Below are 25,411 nucleotides of genomic sequence, written 5' to 3' on the forward strand. Positions count from 1 at the left end.
CCAGCCGATCTATCCTTTCTGGGGTTCAGTCCCCGCTGCAGCAGCCTCGCTACCACGCTAGACGCCTTGGGACCGGCAACCGGCAATGGCATTCGGAGGCCGGATCACCTGATAACACCCATATCGCGGTAGTACCCGTGGAAAGCCAATTAGGGTCAATAAGGTTAAGGTACCTAGATATTAATTTGCATTATGAGATTGACTAGGCAGATCCCTCACGTCGGTGCTTATTCCTTAGTAGGTACTAGGTAGGTAGTGTACCAATGGAAGTCATATTATTAAATCATCAATCCAATCATTCCACGCCAATCCGCCCATTCAGTCGGGACCAGGGCCCCTTGGGTCGCCGTTCACTCCGGTTGGCTCTCGTCCGCGACCGGATCGACCGTGCCTCAGACGCCCAGATGTCATTGTCGCCTTGCCCGTCCCCATCGGCTTCGCGTAGAGTCTCCTCGAGGTCCTGGTTGAGCAGACCGTAGATCTCTTGCAGCGCCTGCTGCGCATCCTCCGTCGTTTCAGTCCCCTGGAGCACCTTCTGTTCCACAAACTCTCGGTTGCCCGAGTCCGCCGCGTCGGAAGCAAAGGCCCAGGCTTCGGCCAGCGAAACAACCGCATCCTGCTTGGCGGGGTCCTTCTGGGCGGCGGTGGCGGTGTGCTTGAAACGGGGCTGACGGGCCAAGATCGGATACTCCGGCAGAAGATGGCTCTCGTCGCTGAGGCGATTCAAGATCCGGAGCGTCGTGGACTTCTCTTTCCCAAGAAGCCCGGCGAGGTAGGTCTTCTGGAGGGACAGTGCCCGCTGGCTCTTGGCAAGAGGGAGTAGAACGTCGCTAGTAAACGAGAGAGCATCCAGACTCTCCAGCGACGGTGTCGGTTCGGTAATGAGTTTGTCTGGACCAGGCGACCGGTCCGGAGGCTTCGCGGAAGCGCTGGCGATGGGCTGACAGGCGCGAGCTGCGGCATCCAAAAGCCGCTTGCGGGCGTCCACGTAGTCGGAGTAAAGTTCCATAGCCTGTGCCTTTTGTTCTTCCAGCAGACGCACCGATTCCTCAATCTCCTCCGCGGGTATTTCCTCCGGGGGCCATCTTCGCTGCTCCCCGCAGTGGTCAGCGTCTGTTCCACCCACTGCACCAACTCGTCTCTGGTTCTTTGTAATGCCGCGAGCTTGACGGCTGGATCAATGCCATCGGGGTTCTCCCGTGCGTCGTGCCGCGCCTTCAGCTCCTCAAACAGCCTCTTCTCACGGTCGAGCTGGCTCTTGGCGCGCACCACGGCCCTCTCCAAGTTATGCAACAACCCTTCAATGTCCGCTTCGGGCCGGCCCCCGCTCTGCTCATCTTGTGTCCAGTCCTCCGGTACCACCAACCGTTCTTTCCCATCCGTCCGCTCAAAATCCTCCGGTTTGACCGTCTCGCGAGCTTTGATTTGTTGCAGATGGTGCTGAAAGACGCGCAGCTTAGAATTCTGGCGGCGATCGCGAAGCAGTCGAAGGTAGGCCTGGAGCTCGAGGGTGGAATCTGGTTTCGGCGTCTCCGAGGTAGGCGGAGCGGGCGCAGAGGCCTCGCCTTCGCATAACGACTGGTATTCCTTCCTCGCCGCGACGTTCGCCCGTAGCGCCTCCAAGTACTCTCCCCTCAAGCCAGACACATCCGGCGGAGTGCGTTTCACGTCGACGACCGCCTCGTGAGGCACACACAGGGAGAGGTGGGATTGCGCGTGGCGGTCCGGACGATCGGCATCGTCGTCGGCGAAGGTAATGAGCGAGCGGAGGTAGATCGTCAGGGCCTGTCGAATGCGCAGGGTCTCCTGGCGGGTTCGGATGTAAGGAGCGAGCGGCCTTGCGAAGGGGGGAATGTGGGCAGCGGCATGGTTGGGCTCGCTGGGAGTCCGGTGGGCCATGGGTGGTTCAGGAGGGGGTTTCAGGGACTGCTGACACCAACAGTCTTCACTTTGAAACTTTGCATCTGAAACCGTCTCGCGACGAGGTTCCAATAACTGATTGAGGAGCTGGGTCCTTCCAGTGTCTGATTGCTTCGGGTCGTAGTTGTTGTCGCTAGAGGTTGTTGTTGTATGGTGGTGTTATGTCAGCCGCGGATCGTGATGTACTCACGTGATCCTATACAAAGACAAGAATCAACAGTGGACCCCATGGTACATTCCACATACTTTCTCTGCGGGGTAGAATCGATCAGTGGGTTTGTTTATTTTATTTTTGATATGTGATCTTCGATATTGTGGTGAGTGGACATATGTTGTTGGTCACCATCCACGTTGTATAGCATCACAGTAGTAGATACCGATAGTGGGGGCAAATTACACTGTAGGAAAATCAAGCCGTTAGATCAACAGACCGGGAACAGGAATACATTAATTAAACAATCCCGGATCATGACAGGGGAGACAAAACAAGTGGATAACCCACCCTATTACATCAACCCAGGAGGTGGGGAAGTTCCTAAGGAGTGGTTGGTTGACTTGATACTGCTAATCGAGCTCCCCATGCATGAATCGACCAACGCAGCGTCGTCAACTTCTTCAACAAACCTGTCTAGCAATCAAACTTCAGTGGAGCCTCCTTGTTTGGCATGTTTTAAGTCTCCCTGGAATTCCAATCAAGGGATAATTTCTCGGGTCCCTGTCCGATTCTCACTGCCTTTTTAGGCGATCAGTTGCTCCCCCTCAGATTGTTCAGTACCTCTGGTTCCCCTCCATCTCCGTCCTTCATCATCCCCTGTCCTCCCAAATTATGGCTCCAGAAATCAGCCCCGTCCCCAGCGCTCCTCAATCTCGCCGTCGAGCTTCAACAGCATCACACTCCATCGTGGAATCCTCTCCGTCCTCGTCACGACGGCCATCGCAAGTGATGGGGCCTCCGGCTCCCTCGCTCGGGGCTGATGCCCATACGGGAGGTCCGATCCCCGGAGAACAAGGAAGCATCCAAGTAGCATCGGGTAGGTTGCACCAATCGCAAAAAGTGTGATTCGACACGTCAGTTAACACCGAGATAGGTCCATTGCGACATCCCAAACCCCTAACACCATCAGATATACATTCATTGGTGGAGCATGAGCAAGAGGCGATGGTGAGCTATCAACACCTCTCGTGGGCGGTCATAGTGATGTTAATCGATTGATTCGCAGGTGAATCGCCTGTCCAGAGAACTGTCTCAGCTTCGCCAACAAACAGCGTCTGTCGCATCGACGGCTTCTTCCGCATCCGCTGCTCCAAATGACCCCATCGACACCCACCACACGTCGCCCTACTTGGGCACTCCCGCAACTCCGGCGTCCCGCCGACACCGCTCCTCGTCCAGCCTGAGCTCGTCGTACATCCCCGCAGTTCAAGGGTCAAGGACAGGGAGCATCTCGGGGATCGCCCCGTCGCGGGATACTGGTCTACCGTCACAGCGGCCCGGAGAGCACTCGCGATCGGGTCGGAGCCGAGAGCCGTCCTTCACGTCACCCCGCCCGTTAGAAGGGGCGTCGGCATCACTATCCTCATCGGGGCAGCAGATGGAGTCTCTCCCTCACCATGCAAGTGGGCCGCACGCGCCATATTCCCACCGCAGCTCGCTTTCCCAGCAACGATCCCCCGCCGCGTCGATTTCTCGTCACGAAGAGGTCGTGCATCAGCGGGGAGAGTGGGAATCTCTGAAGCGGGATAACGACATCCTACGGCGACGAGTGCGGGAACTAGAACAAACCCTCAAGAATCTTCGAGAACAGGGACCGCACCCGAGAGATCAACAAGCCGATCCCAGCGAAATACAAAATGTATCTATTCCAGCAGCCAATGTTGCAGAATAAGATAGGTACCTTGAGTCTACATATTGCTGGCGAGGAAGCAGGATCTTTCACCATAGCTTTCATCTTTCACCTTTTCCCCTTTCCATTATTCTTTCTTTTTTATTTCTCTTTTATTTTTATTGTGATTTGATCCAGGTTTCGGGCAGATTGGATTGGCTGGTGCCTTTTCCCTCGCTTTCGGTAGAATCGTGACTGTCTATTTTGGTGCCAATGCATAGGCTATTTCTGGAATTCATTGGCAATAGTCTTTCCACATCCACAATAGCCAATCCTATATATAACTTGTTAGCTGTCTATCTCTCGAAAACGCGACTGCCTGGATCTAGTCACCGGAGTACGTACGCTATCCAGTTAGTAACTATCTAAAAACCACCCTGATTCACCACCGTCATAGACCCACCTGGTGTGGCTGTGTACAAGAAACGTCATATGTGGCGTGACGACACCGCACCGCCAGATGGATATAACCCCTCTTCGCTCCTTTTCATCTGGCGAGTTTCATCTTCCTCCCTCACTTCTGTCAATTTTCGATTGTTTACCAATACCCAAGATTCCTCTTTTGCCTTTCATCTACAACAATGTCGGAAGCTTCAACTGTCCATGTGTCGGGCATCTCTGCCCAGACTACTGACTCCGAGGTCCAGGAGTTCTTCAGCTTTTGGTACATCTCCAGCCTTTTGAAGAAATGGTATCCAGCTAACAGTCGATGTAGTGGCAAGATCACCTCCATCTCGGTCACTCCTGTTTCCGGCGAGAAGGACTCGGCCAAGTCCGCGACCGTGACGTTCGAGAAAGCAGCGTATGTATACCACTACCCCGCACCATTCAACCCACCCAACACCATCCCACCATACCACCATACCACCACATATACATACAAATACACAGAACTAACCAAAAACCCACAGAGCCGCCAAAACCGCCCTCCTCCTCGACCAAACTCAACTCGGCACCTCCACCGTCCACGTCGAATCCGCCCAATCCCTCGACGACATCGCCGGCCGCCCCACCAGCGCCGGCCCCACGGGCGACCTGAAGGACGAGAACGGGAACGACGTCGCCCAAGAAGACAAGCCGCGCTCGCGCATCATCGCAGAGTACCTGGCCCACGGCTACGCCATCAGCGACACGGCCATCCAAAGGGCGATCTCGCTCGACCAGAAGCACGGCTTCTCGTCCAAGTTCACCAGCGCGCTGTCCAACTTCGACAGCAAGCTCAAGGCGTCGGACCGTGCGCGCGGGCTTGACGAGAGCTATAAGATTAGCGACAAGGCTGCGAGCGGATGGCGTGGTTTGCATACTTACTTTGAGAAGGCCCTCGGCACGCCCTCGGGTCAGAAGCTGCGGGACTTTTATGCCCAGACCGATAAGCAGGTGCGCGATATTCACACCGAGGCGCGCCGGTTGGCGGACTTGAAGGCGAGCAAGGCTGCTGCTGCTGGCGGGGAGGCCGCGCCGCAGGCTACTGATAGTGGTACCGCTGCCAACGTGCCGATTGCCAATGCTGCGCCTGAGGTGAACCCTACTGCTGCGCCCCCGGCGGCGGCTTTCCCTGATGCCGCGGCACCGCCTGAGAAGTCTTAAGTGATTCTGTGATCAAGGCCATGGCTTCTTTTCCTTAATTGATGATTTTAATTTGATATTTGAGGGATGGTTTCGTTCGCGTGTAATGATTTGATGTGAAGCCTGTTTCTTTCTTCTTCTTTTTTCAAAGTTCACAGCTGAGCTGTTTGGAAGCTGTCTGGGACAAGCCTTGTGTTAAATGGAGCTGCTAGCTATCTAGTTACTTTTACCTAGTTAGATAATAATGCTCAATCATTTCATCACATAATGATAGCATAGACGGTGATATCGAGTTTCAAAATGCATATAAACTAGATACTATTTCCCATTCCCAACACACACAGTAAACACTACTATAGTAAGTCCACCACTCATAAATAACCTCAAGTTAAGTTTACACCACTAGAACCAGCCCTTTAAATACAACAAACCAAAATAATCAACAGCAATCAACAACATTCACCAAAATGCACAGCACATGACAAGTCGAGAAAAAATCGATCAAACAAAATGAAAATCACCGCCCAGGCCCCTTCTCATACTTCTTCGCCTGGATATCCTCCAGCACATGCTTAGGGTTACTCTGCAGCTCAGGCGGCTGCGGCGTCCGCGCGTGCACGGGAGTCGGGTTGAGGTGGCCCTTGCCCGGGGGGTCGCCGCCTTGAGAGCCGGATTGGTTCTCGGGGGGTGGGGATTCGCGGCCGGAGAGGGGGGCGGACATTTTCAATCCTTTCTTCTTTTTCCTTTGGGTATATATATAGGGAGGGAGGGTTGGGTTTGTGGTGGAGGTGGAGGTAGGTAGCTGTGTGGTTGAGAGGGGAGATGTTAGTTTTGGTTGCTTGGTTGGTGTTGGGAGGGATAGGGATGGTATGTACCTTTGTATATATGTACCAGTGTGGTTATTGAGAGATGAGAGATGGATGTTTGATGAGATAAAGTGGTGTAGTGCTGGATATAAGTAACAGCAGTGTGGCTGATATATCAAGTAAATCAACTACCATGTATCATAATGACGTTATCACCGAGTCGACGTATGGACGGTTCCACCATCGAAACAGCAGAATCCGGTTCATAGCTCGATTCCAATACACAGTAACTACCAACTATAGTTTTAACTACTAATTAACACTACTTACTACCCCGGTGGGTCGAGACTGTCTCGGAGTCGGTATATATTTGTTGGCGGAAAGTTTGTATATATGGGATAGAGTGCAGTGGCGTCATAAGCCAGCGACGTCATGCACATGCAACACGGAGAGGGAAGTCTCCCGCTGGACTGGCAGCTGGCTAGCTTTCTTTCTCGTGTCATAAACATAAGTCAATTGACAATATCAAAGGGGGAATCGGAATGTGCAATACATGTGTGACTTTTGGGGTGCAAGGGTGCAATCAGGGGATGGATAGCAGCAGGGAAATGTGTGCAAATGGGGATGATGGGGATGGGGAAAACAGATCTAGATAACAATAGGAAAATAGGAAACATAGAAGAGAAAAAAAAAACATCAACAGCGTTATGGCGTATCCGGCGGTCTCTCTCGACCGTAATCGATGCGAACGTGTCAATCAATGAATCAATCAAGAATCGGTCGCGTCCAAAAAGAGACCAAATCATCGCTATAACCATGCTCAAAGGCCCAGCAAGTCAACTGGCTCGTCTCGTTGACTTGCTCCACCCGTCTTTTTTTGGTGAGTTGCTTTTTTTGTTTCTTTTGTCATTTTTCATTCTTCTGGTCGTCTGCACTCTTTCTTCACAATTTTCTTTTCTTATTTTTGCTCGTCTCTTTTTCGCTTATTCAAACGCTGTCTATTGGTTTCCGTTCGTCGCCATGGCGGCAGCTTCGTTCGCAGCAGCCAGCTTGGCGTCTGCCTCGTGGAAGACACCCTGCAGGATCTGCTGCTCGTTCGGGTCGAGGACCTTGGTCAGGTTCTCGTACAGCTGGGGCTGCTCCTGCTGGAGGTCTGTGATACTGAGTTAGCGGTATACATTTCACTCTCGAAAAACATCACATACTCATGAAGACGTGCTTGAACAGGCTGTACGGCTCGATCTTGTCCAGAGGCGTCTCGAGGAGGCTCTCCTCGTCCATCTCTTCGTCATCGTCGTCGGCGAATGACCCGAATTTCTGTGCCTGTGGTATCCCGTTAGAGCCGGCTGTATGCGACCATTGGTTAAGCAGTCTCACCTCTTTGTTCAAGAAATCCAGATAGGCGGCGCCCTCGTCGGCAACATCCCCGTCGAGGCCACCTTCGGTCTCATCCTGGTCGGTCCATTCGATCTCCCCATCCCAGTCTTCCTCATCTTCCTCGCCCTCCTCGTCGTCATACGTGAAGTCGGATTCTTTCGTGGCATCCTCGCGACCTGAAAGATAAGTTAGTATACAGATATAAAGGGTCAATATACGGTAATAACATACTCTTGAGAGCGGCAGGCAGCGTCTGGAAGAGCCTCGTCACGCCCTGGAGCAACCTAGGCCAGCCTTGCTGCACACTCGGCGGGACATCGTTACCCTTCAGCGTCAAGAGCGAGCTGATCGCCGCGATCGACAGCTTCTTGTCGTGCACCCGTCGGAAGTTGTCAATGTTGGAGAACCAGGTGCTGAAGAACTTGTTGGTCATGTCCTTGGCTTCCAGGACCTGCAGACTGAGGACGGGGTTGTAGTAGATGGCGTTGATGACCATCTCGATCAGGTGGATGCGGTAGGACTTGGTGCTGGCATCCCCGGTGTCGATGACGCGCATGGGCATCTCGATGAAGAGAGGGATGTACTGGTCGATGTAGCCGCGGAGGTTCAGCATCACGGTCTCCGCCAGCTTGCATCCGCAGATCCGGTCCACGCCGCCGACCTTTTCGTCGCCGAAGATGTCTTCGACCATGCTGACAATGGCGGCCATGTAGGCCGGGTTCTGAACCATCATGTCGGAGCCGTACGCCACGTAGTTGTCCAGGGCGGGCAGCATGTCCTCCAGGTACAGCTCGGCGCCAGCCTTGAAGGTCTTGTGGATGAGCTCGAACGCCTGCCACATGGTCGGCGAGATGTGCTTGGACGCAAACGTGCAGCTGTCGATGATCTCGAACACCTCGTTGTACAGATCGTACAGCTTGTTCTCGAGCGTGATGCTGATCACGGGCATGAGGATCGTCTCGAGGTGCAGCAACACGTCGGGCGTGCTTTCGAGGGTCAGGATGAGAGTCCCGATCGTCTGCAAAACACCCAGCGCGGTGATGCTCTTGTCATCCAGGAAATCGCCATACGCATCCTCGTCGCCCTTGGCGGCGTTGCGCTCGAGGAGCTCGCCGACAATACGCATGTAGGTGTCGCGCAGCTGCTCGCTCAAGGCCACGGCGAACGGCGTGAGTTCGGCGGAGAAGACCTCGACAAAGTCCTCCATCACGTTGGCCAGCGCATCCACGTCGACCTCGTTGGCCAGCTTCAGAAGCTGCTGCATGATCTGGGGGATGTTCTGCTGCATCGAGGTCCGGATGATGTCGTGTCGGATGAGGGGCTGCAAGGCCAGGGCCGCCTCGACCCGGACGGGCAACTCGGGGTCCGTCATCGACTCGAGGATGTTCCGGTAGATGATCATGAGGTTGTTCGGGTCGCTGAAATCCAGCTGCTCGAACTTCTCCAGGGTGTCGCAGGCACGGGCCCTGAGGAATCCGTGGGGGCTGCGGAACTCGGGGAAAACGTGGCGCACGAAGAAGTACTCGACCTGGTCCGCGATCGGACTCTTCTTGCCCAAGATCACCGAAGACAGGGAGCCGATCATCCGCAACGCACCCTCCTTCTCCCGCGGCAATTTCTGGTCCTCCGGCGCAGCCTCGTACTTGCTGACGACGCCATTGACAAAGGTCAGGATCGAGAAGGTCTGCTTCTTTCGGTTCTTGGTGAGCGCCACCAGGAAGTTGGTCGCGGCGATGTCGGGAGACGAGACTTCCTCGTAGTAGTTCAGCTTGCGGTGGAGGTATTCGGAGGGGTCGGTCTCGAACAGCTCGATGTCCTCATCGGATTGGCAGAGGATGGGGAAGATGAAGTGAGCGACCAGGTTCTCCATGTGCTCCTTCAGGTGATCCCACATGGCCTTGGGCTTGACACACTCCTCCAGGAACACCAAGGTGTAGGCGAGCGCGGAGCTGCTCAACCACTGGCCCTTGGAGACCCATTTCTCGATCTCCTGCAGGTACCCCTTGAGGATTTCGGGGGCAAAGGTGCTGATGAACGCCTTGCCGTATTGAGTGTAATCGGGGGTGCTCGACTTGGTCATCGTCGTCGGATTGCCGTATCTACCAAGAGAGAAGGATTAGACGGGTCAAGGGAGCCATTGCAGTAAGGGACCACGCACCTGATGAAGAGACGGTTCAAGTTGGCGTAGGACCACTTCTTACACTTCCACCAGTGGTTGAGTTCCCGCTCCTCTTTGGACTCCAACATGGAGCAGGCCGGGGGCTCCTTGGCGATGATCCTCAAGAACAACGTGCACCAATCGACGGTGGCCTGCTGCGACTGCAGATGAGGCGCCAGCTCGAACTAATAACGCGCACCAGTCAGCCGCGACATCTTTCCCTCCCCCGAGAAGTACAAGGGGATCGCAAGTTCACGATGTGCACCCACACAAATAGCATGTTTGAAAGATTTGACCACAATCCGGAGCATCTCCGCGGCCTCCAGGCTTTCCTCATCGACCAACTTCATACCGATGTTCAGCAGCTGCGGGAACGTATGCTCGACGATCTTGTCGAATTCCTCCCTCTTTTCCCCAGCCTTGAATCGGTAGACGCGGCAGATGGCCAGCAGACATTGCAGACCCGCATAGACCGAATTGGCATCGTTGGCACTGAGCAGCTGGAGCGTGATGTCCAGGAACCCGGGCCACTGCTCGGGGAAGTCATGTTGGAGGATCTTCTGCAGAAGCGGGACGAGCTGGGCGCGAACGTTCGGAGGCGTCGAGGCCAATGCCGGAATCAACCTCTCTCGGAATCCGGGCTTCTCGGCGTCGGAGATGGGCGTGCGCAGCGGGTTATCCTCCACCGTAGACCAACCGCGGTTGATGCGGTTCTTCAGGTAGACACCGGCTAAAGAGGAAACAGCGCGTTAGACATGACATGAAGACACGGGATAGTCGTGTAGACCGGAACCCATCACAAGACGACGAAATCAGACGATCACGATGACCCTCATCGAAGTGAGACATCGGCGGGGAAGGATGGGGGAAAGCAGCATTACCCGACAGTTGAACGGCATTATTTTGCTCTCCCTGCAGAATATCCAACAGCGCATTTATAAAACCGGCTTGGGACTCGGCCTAGATAGTTAAAAAAAAAAAAGAGAGATTAGTCGATGTTTCGCAACGGAGATAGATAGATACCCCGTGAGGTACCCTATTCGACAGGCGCTCATCGAGAAAAGCCTCCTCCACAACGTACATATTTCAAGTCCAACTCGGCCTGACGGCGAATATCCGCATTTGCGTCGAGGGTAGACTGTATGCGGTCTCGAAGTGCAGGCACGTCCATTTCGCACCAACAACGACCCCCAGGAGGAAGAAAGAAGATAGATAATCAGACACCCCAAAAAAAGAAAGAAAGGGAAAAAGAAAAGAAAGAAAAGGAAAGAGTTCCCCACTGTACGATGATCAACCAGGAGATTGGTGAGGGGGGGGAACCAGGCGGGGCGAAGGGAAGAAAAAAAAAGAAGATTCCCAGGGGAGAGACTGAGGGGAATGAGAGGGGAGAGAGAGGGAGAGATGAAGTAACAGTGGGGTGGAGAGGAAGAGAGAGAGAGAGAGAGAGAAGAAGAAGAAGTTCAAAGATTGAACAGTGTGCAAGATTGCAAAAGTTCGGGTTTGGTTTGATTTGGTTTGGTTTGGTCTGAATTTCCCACCTTAGTTAACTTCCGTGGTGCTCGTGCTTTTTCTCGCCCCGCGTCTATCCCAGCTAATCACAGCCCTGATTTTTCACTATCAATGATTATCAATATTTTTTATTTTTGCCCCTGAACCTAAGTATTATTTGATTATTTGATTCTTATTTTTCTACCTACGAACATCCTCCGTACATGAATATTGAATTGTGAATGTATTTGTGGAGGTGGATCAAATAAAAATCTATCCCATCCTTGGCATTCTCCTATCGGTGTGGCCTCAATTCTCCAGTATCTCCACCGAGAGTATAAACCAGCCCAAACACCCAATGAGACCAAGTCCAAAGGATCAAACAATCAACTCAATTAACCCAGCCTCCACGTGGCTTCCCATCGCCCCATCTATTCACCATAGGTATCTAGAGTCTAGTACTAGGTATCTTGTAGTATGTACCGAAAGAAGTGCCAAGTGCTCCCTACATATACAAGGAAGCCGCAAAAATCACATCCCGCTTGATCAGCTCCTGCGCCTGCTGCATCTTATTATACAGCGTGGGATCGCCCACCAGCTTGGCTGCATTCTTGGCCTCGCGGCACGTTTCGTCCAGACGGGTGATCGTCCGCACGATCGTCCCCTCCATCACGTCCGTCAGGTCCGTGATGCGGTTGAAGGACATGCCCTTGGCCCATTCGTAGACTACCTCCGCCAGGCCGAACCGCGGCCGGCTGGCGAAGTCGTTGCTGTCTTCGCTGGACTGGATCACCTGGTGTTGGATCTGGAAGTCGTTGACCTTCTCTGAGATCCGCACGATGGCCTTCTTGCCCTTTTCGAGACGGGGGGTGAGGGTCGGGTCGTTCTCTGTCTTCTCTTGGAAGACGAACGCTGACAAGAGGGCGACGATCTCCTCGGGCTCGTACTCGGCGAGGACGTTCTCGAGGATCAATTCTGTTAACACGAGCTCGTCTGCTGAGTGAATCTGTGTGCACAACATTAGCATCTAGACTGTTCCCGCTCTCTGAAATATGCACAACATACCTCACACGCCACTTTACCCTTCAGCTGCACGCGAGAACTCTCATCAACGAAGCCCAAATCCTTCAACACCTGAATCCGCTGTTCATAATCCGGCAAAAGCTGGAGATTCTGATCGGACATAAGCTGCTTCAACTGCGAAATGTTCTCCTTAACATGCCACTCGTCGTGTTGCATCTCAAACTACTAGCCGTCAGCCGTTGTTCCCTCCAATCCAGTCGCTCGGGCTGCTACTCACATGTTTCACGAAATCCGGACATTGCAAGCATCGACAAGACTGAGCCAGAGTCGCCTGCGCCTGTCGCTTCTCCAAAACATCCCTCACCTGCAGCTCTTTAATCCGAGCCCAGTCAATCTCGTCCCAGACAGGGGTCGTCCACGACGCGCACAGCTTGGACAATTCTTTATCCGCGAACTTAACCGCTTCTGTAATCCGGTGTTAGTCCAGCCTAGCCTAGCCCCCGGTGTAGGAAAGCCAACCGACCTTTCTTGATGTTCAGGTACCACGCGGGCCCTCCCAGTTTGACAACGGTGTTGGTGACACACTCCAGGTCCGTGAGCGGGATCTTGAAGACTTTCAACGTCATATCGCTGGCGCTTGTGGGCAGAGACTGTAGCATGGAGCGGAATTTCGGGAGGAAGGGAAGAATGTCACTCGGGTGTCGCTTGCTGCTCAGCTTGCCGATCTCGAGGACCTGTATATTAGGCGTAGCACCACCCCCGATCTCTCGTATGATGACACCAGCCGTTCGTGATCCGTCCTAGCCAGCAATTAGCAAACGGGCCATACTAGTACGGCAATCCCCCACGTACCTTCCGGTAGACAATCAATCGCTTTGGCATGAATAAGCGTTTCCCGACAGGAGAAGAGAGGAGCCCGACATGGAGCTCACAGGTAAGCCGCTCATACTCAATGACAGCCTCGTGACAGGCCAAAAGATCGATGTCACAGATATCGCAAGGCTCGCGCTTAATCTTCGCCAAGCTAGCCTCCGACAGCTGGACCTGTTTCTCATGCTCAGGGAGCAGAGCCTGGGTGGCATTCTCGCTGAAGCTTCGCTTGATCATCTCTTCGATCTTCAAAGCTTCCACACGCAAGAGGTTCAGAATCATATTGTACGTAAGCCGGAACTGAGACCGAAGCTTGGTGGGATCGCCCAGAATCATCTTCCTCAAAGCACCTGCCGGCGGCGCTTCGTCTTTACCGGGGTTCACGATAATCACATAACCAACGGTATCGAGACCTCTCCGCCCAGCGCGCCCAGCCATCTGCGTATATTCACCCGGCAACAGATCCCGGAACGACTTTCCATCGTGTTTACGGAATCCAGAGAAGACCACCGTGCGAGTGGGAAGGTTCAGCCCCATGGCAAACGTCTCCGTGGCGAACAAGACCTTGACCAAGGATTTCGCGAACAGGATTTCGACAACCTCCTTCATGATTGGCAGAAGGCCTCCGTGATGAACAGCGATACCCCTGCTCAGCAAATCGCGCAGCCGGCGAATTTGCGGGAGCACCCTATCCTCGGGCTTCAGGCGAGTCAACGATTTCTCGATAAACATGTGGATCAGACTCTTCTCGGAGGCGGTACAGAAGTCCTGGTTCGACAGCGAATCGGCATTCTCCTCGCATCTCTTTTTAGAGAACACGAAAATACACCCCGGGAGCAGGTTTTCTTTGCGAAGATGTTGCACAAGTTGCACCCAAATGGTCTTGTCTTGGGCGGCCGTCGTCCGCCCTCCGCCTCGCCCTGTACGCGCGATATTCCCCGACCCACGGTTGGATGGCGCTCCTCTGCCTCGTTGACCACCCCCGCGCTGTGCATTGCCTCGCGCGCCTCCTCTGCCGGGAGCTTGGCCACGTCCTCTTCCTTGGTTGCCTCCTCTGGCGGCCTGGGACTGAGCTTGCGCTTCAGCGGCTTTTTGAGCCTTGACCTTGTCTCTACCCGAGATCGAGTCGTCCGCTTCTTTCCAGCCGCCTTCCAGGAACCTCTTGTTTGAGTCTACAATCTTGTGCTTGCTTTTACCAGCCCAGAGATAGTGCTCTAGCGGAACCGGCCGTTTGGCGGTTGAAATGACATAGATGTCCTTCTTCTTGGTACGGCCGACCCACGAGGCGAATTCCTGGGTGTTGGGGACGGTGGCAGAGAGGAGGATCAAGGTGACATGCTCTGGAAGCATAATGATGACTTCTTCCCAGACAACACCTCGTTCAAGGTCGTTCACATAGTGCACTTCGTCAAAGATCACGAACTCGACATCTCTGATCAAGTCCGCTCCGCGGTAAAGCATACTGCGCAAGATCTCCGTGGTCATGATCAAGCAGCTCGCTTCCGGGTTTATTTGAACATCTCCCGTGAGGATTCCGACGTCGTCAAATTCGGTCCTAAAGTCTCGGAATTTCTGGTTGCTCAGCGCTTTGATCGGAGAGGTGTATATCGCCTTCGTCATGTGCTTAGCGGCCAGAGCAATGGCATATTCGGCGACGACCGTCTTTCCAGCTGAGGTATGGGCTGCGACGAAAACAGAATCGCCGCCCTCGAGATGATACACGGCTTCTTTCTGGAAGGTATCCAACTCGAACGGCCACTCACGAGCCATATCAGGGACGAGGTCGCCGAAATTTGGAATGTCTTTGTTGACATCGACAACATGCGCCCACTCCCTGCCTCCCTTTCTTTGGGCACCTCCAAACAGTGGAGCGCGCGGCTCAAACGAAGGGAATTCAACTGGCAGCAACGAGTCAATATCTTCCTCCTCCCCACTATCATCCCCTTCATCTTCGATCTTCACCCCTCCTTCAACATCCGACGCAGCCTCATCCTGCTCCACAGGGAATTCGCTCTCCTCCTGTTGAAGCACATGCTCGACTTCCTCATCACCCTCTGCAGCTTCCTTAGTCTTCGCTTCGTCGAATTTAATTCCGCGCGAAAACCCAGGCGCTTCTTCCAAGAGCCCACCATCAGCTCCGAAGTTAATAATCCGATCGAGCCCTGCGTTCTTCCCGCCAAATCGCGGCTGATCCGCCTCCTGCGTCTCGGACTCCATTTCAGCTATCGCTTCGACCCCTTCCAATCCACCCGGCGCAAAGGGGAAGAACCCCGCCGCGCCTCGAACGAAGTCCGCGCGCCCGGCCGGGCGACGGAGCAGAGACGTGGAGTTTTTAGCAGTCGCGCTGGTGGCGGGGACAGTAACCTCATGGTAGCCGGTAACACGTCCCTCCAGACCTTCACGGTCGAATCGGACGACGGTTCGCGTTTGAGTAGGTGCTACCTCGAAAAGGTCCGTGTAGTCCGCTGAGACATCCCACCTCCTAATAGACGGTCAGTAACGATCAATAAATGTCAGACTATTGCGCTAGCAGATTCTCCCCACACAGCCTCATCACACAGACAACAAAGAATACAAAAAAGACGGCCATTGGCCGCGACACAAACAGGGACAAGCACATCAAGCAAAAGCAAGCAAACGGTAGCAAGGCAAGCAGCACCTTTGGAGTCGATTCAGCCAATCAGGGCTAAAATTCGATGACGGCGACAGAAACTCGGTCTCGAGCTCGTCCTTCAAATCAGCTGCGGTTTGGCGCTTCCTCTGTCGAGGTCCTTGGCTCTGATACGAGCCATTCTCTTCGTCGGCGATCCGGGCGTCGAAGGCCGCCGCGTCAAGGTTCTGGGCGTTAAGATTCAGATTGGCCAGAGTCGAGGCGAGAGTTTCCTCCATTTCGTAGGCGCTGAGTGGTTGAAACCGCCTTCAAACAGATATGAGAGCTAGGATTGAAGGCACTCCAAGCCCAAGCAGAGCTTTGATCGCACCAGTGAGTGGTCTGTTTCTTGGGAGTCGGGCTCAGGATCTGCGGGGCGATACGACCTTAGCTGAACGCCCCAGACAGGAAAGAATGTGATCAATAACTCGGATTTACCAATATAAGCCAAAAGAGTGTTATGACAACGAGCAAAGCAAGAGGGGTAGAAGTGCAAATTGGTTGGCAGAAGGAAGGAAAGAGGGACAGACATCATTCGCAGAGCGGGCGTGTTAGCGGCGGGCGGCAGCGGTTCTCACACAATACCACTGACGTCGTGTGGGGACTCAGCTTGAGCTACCGCCTTGACTTTCTAACGTGGTAGCTAGCTTAGATCTTCACTTCTACAGGGTCTTGCGATCGATATTTCGTATGAGATGGTCTTTATAGAATACATACATGCAGACACCTTCATCTTCTAGGACTGAAAGTTGAATCGCGTAGCTCACCAGTCTAGTTAGTACCTTTTCCCCTCCCTTCTGTGCTTTTCAGCATGCATCCTTCCCATACCAACAACACAGGCCTACGAATGCTCAATATAGATAAGACAAAACCTAGACTTTTATTCCATGCCCATGTACCTGATTATCATGATCCCTTTATGACCCGCCCTCGCGTTAAACCCACCCCGACGCCACAGACATATGCAACCTGGAAGAGGAACCCGACCGTGCAAAAAAACGCTCCCAAGATGACGAGCTAATGCATGTCCAAAAAAAGAAACAAACAACAAGAAGAAAGAAAGAAAGAAAGAAAGCCTTGCAAAATGATGGAGTGAACAACAATTCTGAACGCCAATGACCCGATTAGTTCAATGTTGATCAGGTCTTATCAACCCAAGAATACTCGGGAAAGGGCCGGTATATCATTTCGAGAACTGCAAGCATTGAGGTCGTAAGGGGATCAGTCGAGTTGCAAATTGGTAGTGACTAAAGACCATGCAGTACTAGCACATGGGGTACCCTTTAGCGATAAGTGATGGTAGGGAACGTTTTCCGATCCATGATATTGACCTGGAATTCAAAGATACCGTCCACGGTTGCGACATATCTGGGGTCAAGTCAGTCATCGTTTCTTCCTAGTTGATATGTGAGACTTACAAGGTTCTCCCATCTGCGCCCCACCCAAGCCCAGCGGTGCTCCCGGAATCTTGGTCTCGGTGTAGAGCCCCCAGACCTCTACCAGAAACTTCGTTGATGGCGCTCCGGGTCCACCGAGGAGCGCGGGACTGGTCAAAGCCCATAAGCTGCTGTCGGTACCGTTGCTCGCGCTGGAGATGTCGACTCTGCGCTTCGTTGATGATCTGACGCTGCCGCCGGATACGCTCCGCGGCCACGTTTGTCCTGAGCTCCGAGTTTGACAAACGTGGCGACTCATATCTAGGCTCAGGGGTGGCATCCTGTCGATCTCGCTGGTAGAAGGCCCTCGTGCGAGTGAAAAGATCGGGGGTAGTATTTGAATAATCAAAGTTCACGGAGGGACGACTTCCGTTGCTACTTTCGTTGCTGGAACTGCTCGTATCACGCGAGGACGGATCAGCGGCGCGCGGTGGCATCTCCAACGTGGTACCCTGCAGTTCTGAGGGCGAAGCAGTCCAGCTAAGTGTAATACTTGGCTGGGGATCTGCCTGGGAGGCCGTCGTCTCCGGCGTTTGGCTATCGGACTCGACATCACTTCGCGGTGGCGCTCCAGCGTGTTGGTTTCTTCCGCCCGGTCGTCGATCACCGCCCCCTGGACGGGCTGAAGAAGGACCTGCGCCTGATAGGTCACGAGGGCTGTCCCCGGAACGGGGAGGCGATGTAGGACGAGAAGGTCGGGCGGGATTGTCTGTGCTAGGTTGAAATCGGGGCCGAGGCGCAGGAGGCGGGTGGACATTGCTTCTAGCAAGCCGCCGCTCTGTCAACCCTTCTTCCAGCCTCGATGACCAGCGTGCGGTATTCAAGAATTCCACAATCAACCTCTCTCGTTCGGTGAGATCTTGTACCAAAGAATCGTGCAGTAGCGGGTGGTCTGGCGTCCCGTCTCCTGGTTCATTCGGTGAGCTCTCCAAAGTATCGAGAACTGCCCGCTCTGTTGCGTCCATTTCAGTACGTGGCTCAAGAATCGGTCGACCATCGAGATCGAGCCCCAGCCCTATGGCATCATCTAAGAGCGGTTCCGTACGGACTTCTTCAACCTCTGGGTCGTTGAAGTCCAACTGAAGGACCTGCCTGCGCGTAAATGCCTGGCGAACATCGGCAATGCCGGCTCGGCCCTTGTCCTCGAGCCAGACCAAAAGATCCCAAGGCTCGGGAGCGAATGCCATGCATCGCACGGCACCACCATTGCAATAAAGCCGGGACGAGTTGAAGTTGCACATCACAGAGTTCCTCCCCTCTGGCTCTCCGACAACATCGCGCAGCGTTTTAACATCAAATACAGTGATGACGCCCGACTGCGACCCAATAGCGCAATGTCGGCTGAACTGGGAAAATGCGATCGTAAAGCAACATCCGTCATCGAAGCGCGTGCCGCCAATATCCATCTCTACACTGCGCAGAAGGTCGAACTTCCAACCAGTAAGCTTTTGGCCGTTGTCTGTCCGAACAGTAGTTTCAAAATCGCGGGTAACGTCGTAGAAATACGCACGGGGCTCGTCTCCAACCGCGACGAGCATATTCGAATCGGGCGACATGATCGCATAGTTCATGTAATAGGGATGGTGCAGAACCTTGAGAACTTTGGAGCGTGTCAACGAGTACACGGTGACCGTTTTGTCATTATTGCTACAGGTCGGAAATCGATTAGCAGATGTCTGATGCCGATAGAACCAAGTTCCGTATCATACCTCAGGACCATAAAGTCCTCGTCTGCCAACGCTTTGTCGTCGCCCGGTATACGATGCACCGTCACCGAATTAACAATGCTGCCGCCGAACTTGTGCAGCTGCACATCCGGCAACGGCCTCCGACCGGCGTCACGGGCCGACGCCATCTCTGGATCGGCCGGTCCGGAAGATGCCCTTAGGGGCGACTCAAGGTCGATCGGAAGTGTACTATCCACATCCGAACCTTGTGGCGCCGGCGTTTCTTCCTGAACGCGCACTCCCCGATCGGCGATCTCGATGAAAGCGCACTCCCCATTATCGGAGCCCCCGACACCAATCCAGCCGTATCCAGCGGCAAGACATCTTGGCTCGAACGGAATCACGGCTATTGTCTCTCGTTTTCGGGCCGATATGTGGATTGCATAGACGACTCGGTCGACGACGGCGTAGATCCTATCGGGGTCGGCGGTGCTGATGTAATGGTGTAGCTGGAGATGACTGCATGATCGTCAGCTCGCGCCAACGCCTCCTCGGAGATCTGACGGTGGAACTGGGGGACAGACAAGTTGGGAATTCTAAAAGGGAAGAAGCGTCGCTTGGTCGGAAGGATCAGGGAGTCGGTCGGATGGTACCTAGTTTGACCGGGCGACATTAGCGCTTGGACGGTGAATCGGCGATGCCATCAGCTGATCGGGAACTCACGAGAGTGCTGAATCTGTAGTCATCATGAATTGGTAATCTCAAGACACGCGTGACATTGTTAAAAGCGATGTTAACAAGGATGAACACCGTTGCAGATCCGACTGGCAAGACTGTATATATAAGGGGACCGAACAAAGAGAAAAGGAGCCCAAGAAAAGGGTCTGATGGGCAGGGTGAAGTTATGAGGTGGTTGATAAGAGGTAGAAAGGGAGAGGATATGGGAGGCAATCAATGCGTTGCAATTGTCAGTCTCTCCACCCTAATGACGATGATAGTCACAATAGTAATAGATGAGTATGAAGATGATAACCAAGATGATTGTACTAATAATATGAATCGTAGTAGTAGTAGAAGATTAAAGGAATGGTAGAAGAAGGAGACAGCGAGATCGAAGTCCAACACAGCTTAATTCCACACCGTAGAGATCATCGCTGCGGCTTATCGTTCACCACTTACTATCAACCGCTTCCGGCTAGCTATTTCACCCAAGTTACTCTCTCTTGTGCTGTTCAAGGCTTGGGGAGTGCGGATGACGTAAGGTCACTCTCAATCCGGGGAACCTGATGGAGGGCGAATGCGGTCAAGGCTGTCGAGTCTCTCTTCCGTTCCAGGGTTTCTTTCTCTATAGTCAATGAGGTGACATTCCACTGCTTGGTCAACTGTGGTGAGCCACCCTGTCATGGAATCGTGCCAGAGGGGGTGGCTAGAAACTTTGGCTTAGAGGGTGGTTGGAAGGTAGCTATTACAATTGTCAAATTGAATCGACTATTGAATCCGTCCATATGAACAGAGGATATGGATCTCAACTCCAATATCTTGTTTAAATAACTGTAAAGTACTGAGTATAACAGGTACCTTATACTTTTCTTTGGAGTCCGATCGCACCATCCATTCGATGAGAACTCTAATTGATGATGATCATCGCGCGTGCCTGAACTTTGAGGTGTTGATGATAAGCTGTGTCGTTGCAGCCTCAGGCACTGAAAAACCTCATGATTATTCAGCCTGCTACCACACTCTGTATATATCACGGTCGGTTGGTAAAAATATTCAGTTATGCTTGAATAGAGCATATGATATAAAAGTAAGACTATAAACAAGTGCTATAGTGTTTATATATCTATGATCCTTAGAGATACCTATGGCAGAATCTATAAGAGAATTCTTATACAGAGTACCCGATAGCGATCGGGTGGATATATATTCTCAAATGACCGAGGTACTTTACCAGATCCATAACACGGTGGAATGGTGACGTAGAGCATATTAAACATCGCAACCACAATTGGAATTGCTTTTTATTCCTTTTTACTCCTTTCATTCCCTTCTAACTTCTACCTTTTCGTTCTGCCCTTTTCACAGGTCTCAAATGCACTAAAGATATAATCGATATAGATAGTTGTGTACTCCGTAGAATCGATACGATCGATGTGATTGATCCTCGGTCAGCATTAGGCCCGAGCAACACGTAAATCTCAATTACGACGTCACGACATGGGAAGGACCCGGAGATCACTCGGGGATACGGAAGTCGACCTGGGACATGAAATAGACTGGGTGTTCAACTCGAGTAATCATGAGGATATTCAAGATTGATAGGGAAACCATCGTACAGTATATATCAGGAAGTAAGGTATCCTGGCTCCGTATAACCCGTCCAGTTCTCTAAATCGAAGTTCCTAGCACCTTCGAGTGGCGGATATCCTGGTGGAGACAGGAAAACATTGAACTGGGAAATGATGCGTGATCATTGGGTGGCGGATTGGCTCGGCAACTACGGCGGTCTGAAGGAGCTCTGCGGTCAGGTGTCATTGGGTGAAACGTGACCCAGATGCCCAGGCGGTCACTGATTCTACCAACTTCGACGAACCGGGCCGAAGCTCTCCGGGCAATTTTCCGTCTCCCCTTCTTTTACGTTTTTCCTCCCCCAGAAATCGCGCCGGGAAAAAAATCTTGTCTTCCTTCACATTTCACTCTCCCATCCTCCTCTCCACCCCCTTCACCTCTCATCCTATCCTCCCTCATTCATCCTTCACTCCCTTCGATTGAGTCGACCGGAGTGTTCTCTACTTCTCTAATTTTTTTGTACTATTTATTTTAATCAGCTCACTATGTTGCCCTCTCGTTTTTGCCGTGCGGTAAGTTCCATCGTCCCTGCAGACACAACACCATACATCATGCGCAACACAGAGCGCAATGCAGAACATAAACTGATGGTGTCTTCTTATAGATCCCTCGCGCCGCTACCCTGGCGCGGTCGCCTGCCTTCAGAGCTCCCAGCACTCCTTTCCGGAGATGGAACTCGACGGAAGGTGGTGAGGAGAAGGTGAAGGGTCAGGTTATCGGTATTGATCTGGGTAAGTTCAATGCGTCTAGGTTAGGATTTAACATCAGGATCTAATGAGAATCTACAGGTACCACCAACTCGGCTGTTGCTATCATGGAGGGCAAGACCCCCAGGATCATTGAGAACACCGAAGGTAAGGGAGATCATCACCGTTGTCCTTCCCGAGCTAGCAGCTGACAAAACGAAAAGGTGCCCGGACAACGCCCTCCGTTGTTGGTTTCGCCCAGGATGGCGAGCGTCTGGTCGGTATCGCCGCCAAGCGTCAGGCCGTTGTCAACCCTGAGAACACTCTGTTCGCCACCAAGCGTCTCATCGGTCGCAAGTTCACCGACGTCGAGGTCCAGCGTGACATCAAGGAGGTCCCCTACAAGATCGTCCAGCACACCAACGGTGATGCCTGGGTTGAGGCCCGTGGCCAGAAGTACTCGCCGTCGCAGATCGGTGGTTTCGTCCTCGGCAAGATGAAGGAGACTGCTGAGAACTACCTCAGCAAGCCCGTCAAGAACGCCGTCGTCACCGTCCCTGCCTACTTCAACGACTCTCAGCGTCAGGCCACCAAGGACGCTGGTCAGATCGCCGGTCTGAACGTCCTGCGTGTTGTCAACGAGCCCACTGCTGCCGCTCTGGCCTACGGTCTGGAGAAGGAGGCTGACCGTATCGTCGCCGTCTACGATCTTGGCGGTGGTACCTTCGATATCTCCATCCTGGAGATCCAGAAGGGTGTGTTCGAGGTCAAGTCCACCAACGGTGACACCCACCTGGGTGGTGAGGACTTCGACATCAACCTGGTCCGTCACATCGTCGGCGAGTTCAAGAAGGAGTCCGGTCTCGACCTTTCCGGTGACCGCATGGCCATCCAGCGTATCCGTGAGGCCGCCGAGAAGGCCAAGATCGAGCTGTCCTCGTCTCTCCAGACCGAGATCAACCTGCCCTTCATCACCGCTGATGCCAGCGGTGCCAAGCACATCAACCTCAAGATGACTCGCTCCAACCTCGAGTCTCTGGTTGACCCCCTGATCAGCCGCACCGTTGAGCCCGTCCGCAAGGCCCTCAAGGATGCCAACATGCAGGCCAGCGAGATCCAGGATGTCATCCTGGTCGGTGGTATGACCCGTATGCCCAAGGTCACCGACTCCGTCAAGTCCATCTTCGGCCGTGAGCCCGCCAAGTCCGTCAACCCCGACGAGGCTGTGGCCATTGGTGCTTCCATCCAGGGTGCCGTCCTGGCCGGTGAGGTCACCGACGTTCTGCTGCTCGATGTCACCCCTCTGTCCCTGGGTATCGAGACCCTCGGCGGTGTCTTCACCCGTCTGATCAACCGTAACACCACCATCCCCACCAAGAAGTCCCAGACCTTCTCGACCGCCGCCGATTTCCAGACTGCCGTCGAGATCAAGGTGTTCCAGGGTGAGCGTGAGCTCGTCCGTGACAACAAGCTGCTCGGCAACTTCCAGCTGGTCGGCATCCCCCCGGCTCACCGTGGCGTTCCCCAGGTCGAGGTCACCTTCGACATCGACGCTGACTCCATCGTCCACGTCCACGCCAAGGACAAGTCCACCAACAAGGACCAGTCGATCACCATCGCCTCCGGCTCCGGTCTGTCCGACAACGAGATCCAGTCCATGGTTGAGGACGCCGAGAAGTACGGCGAGCAGGACAAGGAGCGCAAGGCCGCCATCGAGGCCGCCAACCGCGCCGACAGCGTCCTGAACGACACCGAGAAGGCCCTCAAGGACTTCGAGGACCGTCTGGACAAGGCCGAGGCCGAGCAGATCCGCGAGAAGATCGGTACTCTCCGCGAGTTCGTCGCCCAGAACCAGACCGGCGAGGGCACCGCCACCGCCGAGGAGCTCAAGGCCAAGACCGACGAGCTCCAGACTGCCAGCCTGACCCTCTTCGACAAGATGCACAAGGCCCAGAACGAGCAGCAGCAGCAGCAGCCCCCCCAGGGTGAGGGCCAGGGCGAGAACAAGGCCTAAGTGTACCACCATTGAACGACCATCTTGTTTCTGAACGAGATGGGAGTTGTGTATTTCTGCATTTTCCTAGAGTCTCTTTCCTTCCTCTTGTTTTTAACAGGCATATGATATGTATACATACCGATAGTTTCTGATTGTCTGGTGTACGGGTGTTTTGATTATCTATTCTCATTTCTTTTTGTATGGATTCATCTTTCCTCTTTTTTTTTTCTTTTTTTTTTCTTCTCTCATATCCCCCGATTTTCCGCTGTCCACTCCGCCGTGGTGGTGGAATGAGACCTGGAAGTTCATTGTAACTTAATGATATAACGGCTGGGGGCTACAAAAACCACAAAAGGATGTGACGGGCTGGGCTGGGCTGGGTATTTGGAACATGTGATAATAGAAATGGAAATCTCCTCTCGACTTCAAAAATGGTTCCCTTCGTAGCTTCGTTGTTTTGCTTGTAGACTTCAAAACCGGGCACATATCTTCTATAATCGTTCAGAATCCAAGTGGGCCACCGACCTCGCCGGTCAAGACGAACCAAACAAGCCCATCACAATTCTAAATAAATTCTTACCTCCAGTTAGCAACCCAGGTGAAGTAGGTAGGTAGTTGACCAGTTCCGAAGCAAGCCCCGAAACGACAGCATCAAACAAGAACCGGAACGCCTCATTGTAGGGGTAAGTCAGTAGGTAGGTAAGTAGCTATGAAGAGCTCAAGTTAGGTGGACCAGTGGGTTAGATTAGGAACTAGTTCTTCCTGCTGGTTTATTTCGAATTCCACCTTACACTTTTTTTTTTTTTTCTCCGCCTTTTCAAAGGTAGGTCTGGGTTGGTAGAATATCAGTAGGTAGGTAGGTAGGTACCTACTATCGAGTCGGAGGGTAGATACCAAGGTAGGTAACTTGGAAGTAGGCAGGCAGCTAGGTATGTATGTATGAATAGAGGCATGCATGTTATGTGTGTTGCGCACTGCACCATAAGTACCTACCTACCTGCCTGCTTGCCTGCTTGCCTGCTTGCCTTGCCTTGCCTTGCTTAACCAATGTTCTCCAACCCGAGCATACTAACCATAACCATAACCAGTTTCGAAAGAGTTTGACCTTACCAGATTACTCCTAGGTTAGTAGTCTAGTGCCTAGCTTCCAAGTGCGTAAACAGAGGATCATTCGTGGTTATCCTTCACCCCATGTCTAGAGTTGGATCTGGATTCATTGCCAGCTGTCCAAGTTCCATCCAACCTACTATACCTCAACTGGGTTAAAACACACCTTGCACTAACTAAACAAACCATGAAACTACAGTATCACCTCTCTGCCAATGGGAGATAGCAGGCGCTGATGATCGTAGGTTCTGGCTCTCAACTAAGACTGTTATTACTATCAGTATTTACTATTTAGCATCTGATAAATTAATTTATTACCTACCTACCCATTGAATCAACCCAGCTTGTCTCTCCCCACTTCCGTCTTCTCTCCAAGGAGCGAATCATATCTAATGCAGGAGATGCCATTCAAGGTCCGGAACCCGCCAT

General features: G+C 53.0%; 9 protein-coding genes across 9 annotated transcripts; 4 read left to right on the forward strand and 5 right to left on the reverse strand.

Moving 5' to 3' along the window:
• Positions 1 to 19: 19 nt before the first annotated feature.
• Positions 20 to 2,315, reverse strand: P168DRAFT_291953 (uncharacterized protein). The gene is made up of 2 exons (XM_024837500.1): positions 1,123 to 2,315; positions 20 to 1,090 (listed from the first exon to the last, which is right to left on the reverse strand). The coding sequence occupies exons 1-2, from the start codon at positions 1,897 to 1,899 to the stop codon at positions 296 to 298; spliced, it is 1,572 nt and encodes a 523-aa protein (XP_024691440.1). The 5' UTR covers positions 1,900 to 2,315; the 3' UTR covers positions 20 to 295.
• Positions 2,316 to 2,514: 199 nt separating this feature from the next.
• On the forward strand, positions 2,515 to 4,109 carry P168DRAFT_291954 (uncharacterized protein). The gene is made up of 3 exons (XM_024837501.1): positions 2,515 to 2,951; positions 3,009 to 3,082; positions 3,141 to 4,109. Exons 1-3 carry the CDS (start codon positions 2,747 to 2,749, stop codon positions 3,804 to 3,806), a joined length of 945 nt encoding a protein of 314 aa, XP_024691441.1. The 5' UTR covers positions 2,515 to 2,746; the 3' UTR covers positions 3,807 to 4,109.
• A 275-nt stretch (positions 4,110 to 4,384) lies between these two features.
• vip1 (putative actin cytoskeleton protein (VIP1)) lies at positions 4,385 to 5,336 on the forward strand (the record flags this gene model as incomplete). Its single annotated transcript, XM_024833101.1, has 3 exons — positions 4,385 to 4,467; positions 4,519 to 4,605; positions 4,715 to 5,336. Coding segments are annotated over 3 exons (792 nt in total), but the record flags the coding sequence as incomplete, so codon positions are not given.
• Positions 5,337 to 5,739: 403 nt separating this feature from the next.
• On the reverse strand, positions 5,740 to 6,496 carry P168DRAFT_291956 (uncharacterized protein). Its single transcript, XM_024837502.1, has 2 exons — positions 6,245 to 6,496; positions 5,740 to 6,171 (listed from the first exon to the last, which is right to left on the reverse strand). The coding sequence occupies exon 2, from the start codon at positions 6,088 to 6,090 to the stop codon at positions 5,887 to 5,889; it is 204 nt and encodes a 67-aa protein (XP_024691443.1). The 5' UTR covers positions 6,091 to 6,171; positions 6,245 to 6,496; the 3' UTR covers positions 5,740 to 5,886.
• Positions 6,497 to 7,173: 677 nt separating this feature from the next.
• On the reverse strand, positions 7,174 to 10,881 carry P168DRAFT_239522 (putative nonsense-mediated mRNA decay protein (Nmd5); the record flags this gene model as incomplete). The annotated part of the gene is made up of 8 exons (XM_024833672.1): positions 7,174 to 7,328; positions 7,381 to 7,498; positions 7,553 to 7,728; positions 7,784 to 9,651; positions 9,711 to 9,895; positions 9,980 to 10,440; positions 10,592 to 10,670; positions 10,792 to 10,881. 8 exons carry the CDS (start codon positions 10,879 to 10,881, stop codon positions 7,174 to 7,176), a joined length of 3,132 nt encoding a protein of 1,043 aa, XP_024691444.1.
• Positions 10,882 to 11,563: 682 nt separating this feature from the next.
• On the reverse strand, positions 11,564 to 16,232 carry P168DRAFT_272416 (SKI complex RNA helicase subunit SKI2). Its single transcript, XM_024835319.1, has 6 exons — positions 15,751 to 16,232; positions 13,074 to 15,573; positions 12,745 to 13,021; positions 12,499 to 12,686; positions 12,264 to 12,443; positions 11,564 to 12,204 (listed from the first exon to the last, which is right to left on the reverse strand). The coding sequence occupies exons 1-6, from the start codon at positions 15,978 to 15,980 to the stop codon at positions 11,704 to 11,706; spliced, it is 3,876 nt and encodes a 1,291-aa protein (XP_024691445.1). The 5' UTR covers positions 15,981 to 16,232; the 3' UTR covers positions 11,564 to 11,703.
• A 661-nt stretch (positions 16,233 to 16,893) lies between these two features.
• On the reverse strand, positions 16,894 to 19,918 carry P168DRAFT_192607 (uncharacterized protein). Its single transcript, XM_024833030.1, has 5 exons — positions 19,568 to 19,918; positions 19,429 to 19,497; positions 18,887 to 19,363; positions 17,160 to 18,824; positions 16,894 to 17,109 (listed from the first exon to the last, which is right to left on the reverse strand). The coding sequence occupies exons 1-5, from the start codon at positions 19,591 to 19,593 to the stop codon at positions 17,025 to 17,027; spliced, it is 2,322 nt and encodes a 773-aa protein (XP_024691446.1). The 5' UTR covers positions 19,594 to 19,918; the 3' UTR covers positions 16,894 to 17,024.
• Positions 19,919 to 21,323: 1,405 nt separating this feature from the next.
• On the forward strand, positions 21,324 to 21,720 carry P168DRAFT_192672 (uncharacterized protein). Its single transcript, XM_024833031.1, has one exon. The coding sequence runs from the start codon at positions 21,399 to 21,401 to the stop codon at positions 21,666 to 21,668; it is 270 nt and encodes an 89-aa protein (XP_024691447.1). The 5' UTR covers positions 21,324 to 21,398; the 3' UTR covers positions 21,669 to 21,720.
• P168DRAFT_291960 (Hsp70 family protein) lies at positions 21,516 to 24,233 on the forward strand. Its single transcript, XM_024837503.1, has 4 exons — positions 21,516 to 21,705; positions 21,798 to 21,924; positions 21,982 to 22,047; positions 22,104 to 24,233. The coding sequence occupies exons 1-4, from the start codon at positions 21,679 to 21,681 to the stop codon at positions 23,891 to 23,893; spliced, it is 2,010 nt and encodes a 669-aa protein (XP_024691448.1). The 5' UTR covers positions 21,516 to 21,678; the 3' UTR covers positions 23,894 to 24,233.
• The last annotated feature ends 1,178 nt before the right edge of the window (positions 24,234 to 25,411 follow it).

Source organism: Aspergillus campestris (genome assembly GCF_002847485.1).
Source record: "Aspergillus campestris IBT 28561 chromosome Unknown P168scaffold_9, whole genome shotgun sequence".
Taxonomy (NCBI): Eukaryota; Fungi; Ascomycota; class Eurotiomycetes; order Eurotiales; family Aspergillaceae; genus Aspergillus; species Aspergillus campestris.

Coding starts and splice junctions, on each gene's coding strand:
- P168DRAFT_291953 (XM_024837500.1), bottom strand. CDS start 1,899: ATGGCCCACCGGACTCCCAGCGAGCCCAACCATGCCGCTGCCCACATT. Junction 1,091..1,122: donor GAGACGAGTTGGTGCAGTGG/GTGGAACAGACG, acceptor TGCGGGGAGCAG/CGAAGATGGCCCCCGGAGGA.
- P168DRAFT_291954 (XM_024837501.1), top strand. CDS start 2,747: ATGGCTCCAGAAATCAGCCCCGTCCCCAGCGCTCCTCAATCTCGCCGT. Junction 2,952..3,008: donor AAGCATCCAAGTAGCATCGG/GTAGGTTGCACC, acceptor ACACCGAGATAG/GTCCATTGCGACATCCCAAA. Junction 3,083..3,140: donor AGCATGAGCAAGAGGCGATG/GTGAGCTATCAA, acceptor ATTGATTCGCAG/GTGAATCGCCTGTCCAGAGA.
- P168DRAFT_291956 (XM_024837502.1), bottom strand. CDS start 6,090: ATGTCCGCCCCCCTCTCCGGCCGCGAATCCCCACCCCCCGAGAACCAA.
- P168DRAFT_272416 (XM_024835319.1), bottom strand. CDS start 15,980: ATGGAGGAAACTCTCGCCTCGACTCTGGCCAATCTGAATCTTAACGCC. Junction 15,574..15,750: donor TGGCTGAATCGACTCCAAAG/GTGCTGCTTGCC, acceptor ACCGTCTATTAG/GAGGTGGGATGTCTCAGCGG. Junction 12,444..12,498: donor GTCCGGATTTCGTGAAACAT/GTGAGTAGCAGC, acceptor GACGGCTAGTAG/TTTGAGATGCAACACGACGA.
- P168DRAFT_192607 (XM_024833030.1), bottom strand. CDS start 19,593: ATGATGACTACAGATTCAGCACTCTC. Junction 19,364..19,428: donor CCTTTTAGAATTCCCAACTT/GTCTGTCCCCCA, acceptor ACGATCATGCAG/TCATCTCCAGCTACACCATT. Junction 17,110..17,159: donor GGCGCAGATGGGAGAACCTT/GTAAGTCTCACA, acceptor ACTTGACCCCAG/ATATGTCGCAACCGTGGACG.
- P168DRAFT_192672 (XM_024833031.1), top strand. CDS start 21,399: ATGCCCAGGCGGTCACTGATTCTACCAACTTCGACGAACCGGGCCGAA.
- P168DRAFT_291960 (XM_024837503.1), top strand. CDS start 21,679: ATGTTGCCCTCTCGTTTTTGCCGTGCG. Junction 21,925..21,981: donor GGTTATCGGTATTGATCTGG/GTAAGTTCAATG, acceptor GAGAATCTACAG/GTACCACCAACTCGGCTGTT. Junction 22,048..22,103: donor GATCATTGAGAACACCGAAG/GTAAGGGAGATC, acceptor CAAAACGAAAAG/GTGCCCGGACAACGCCCTCC.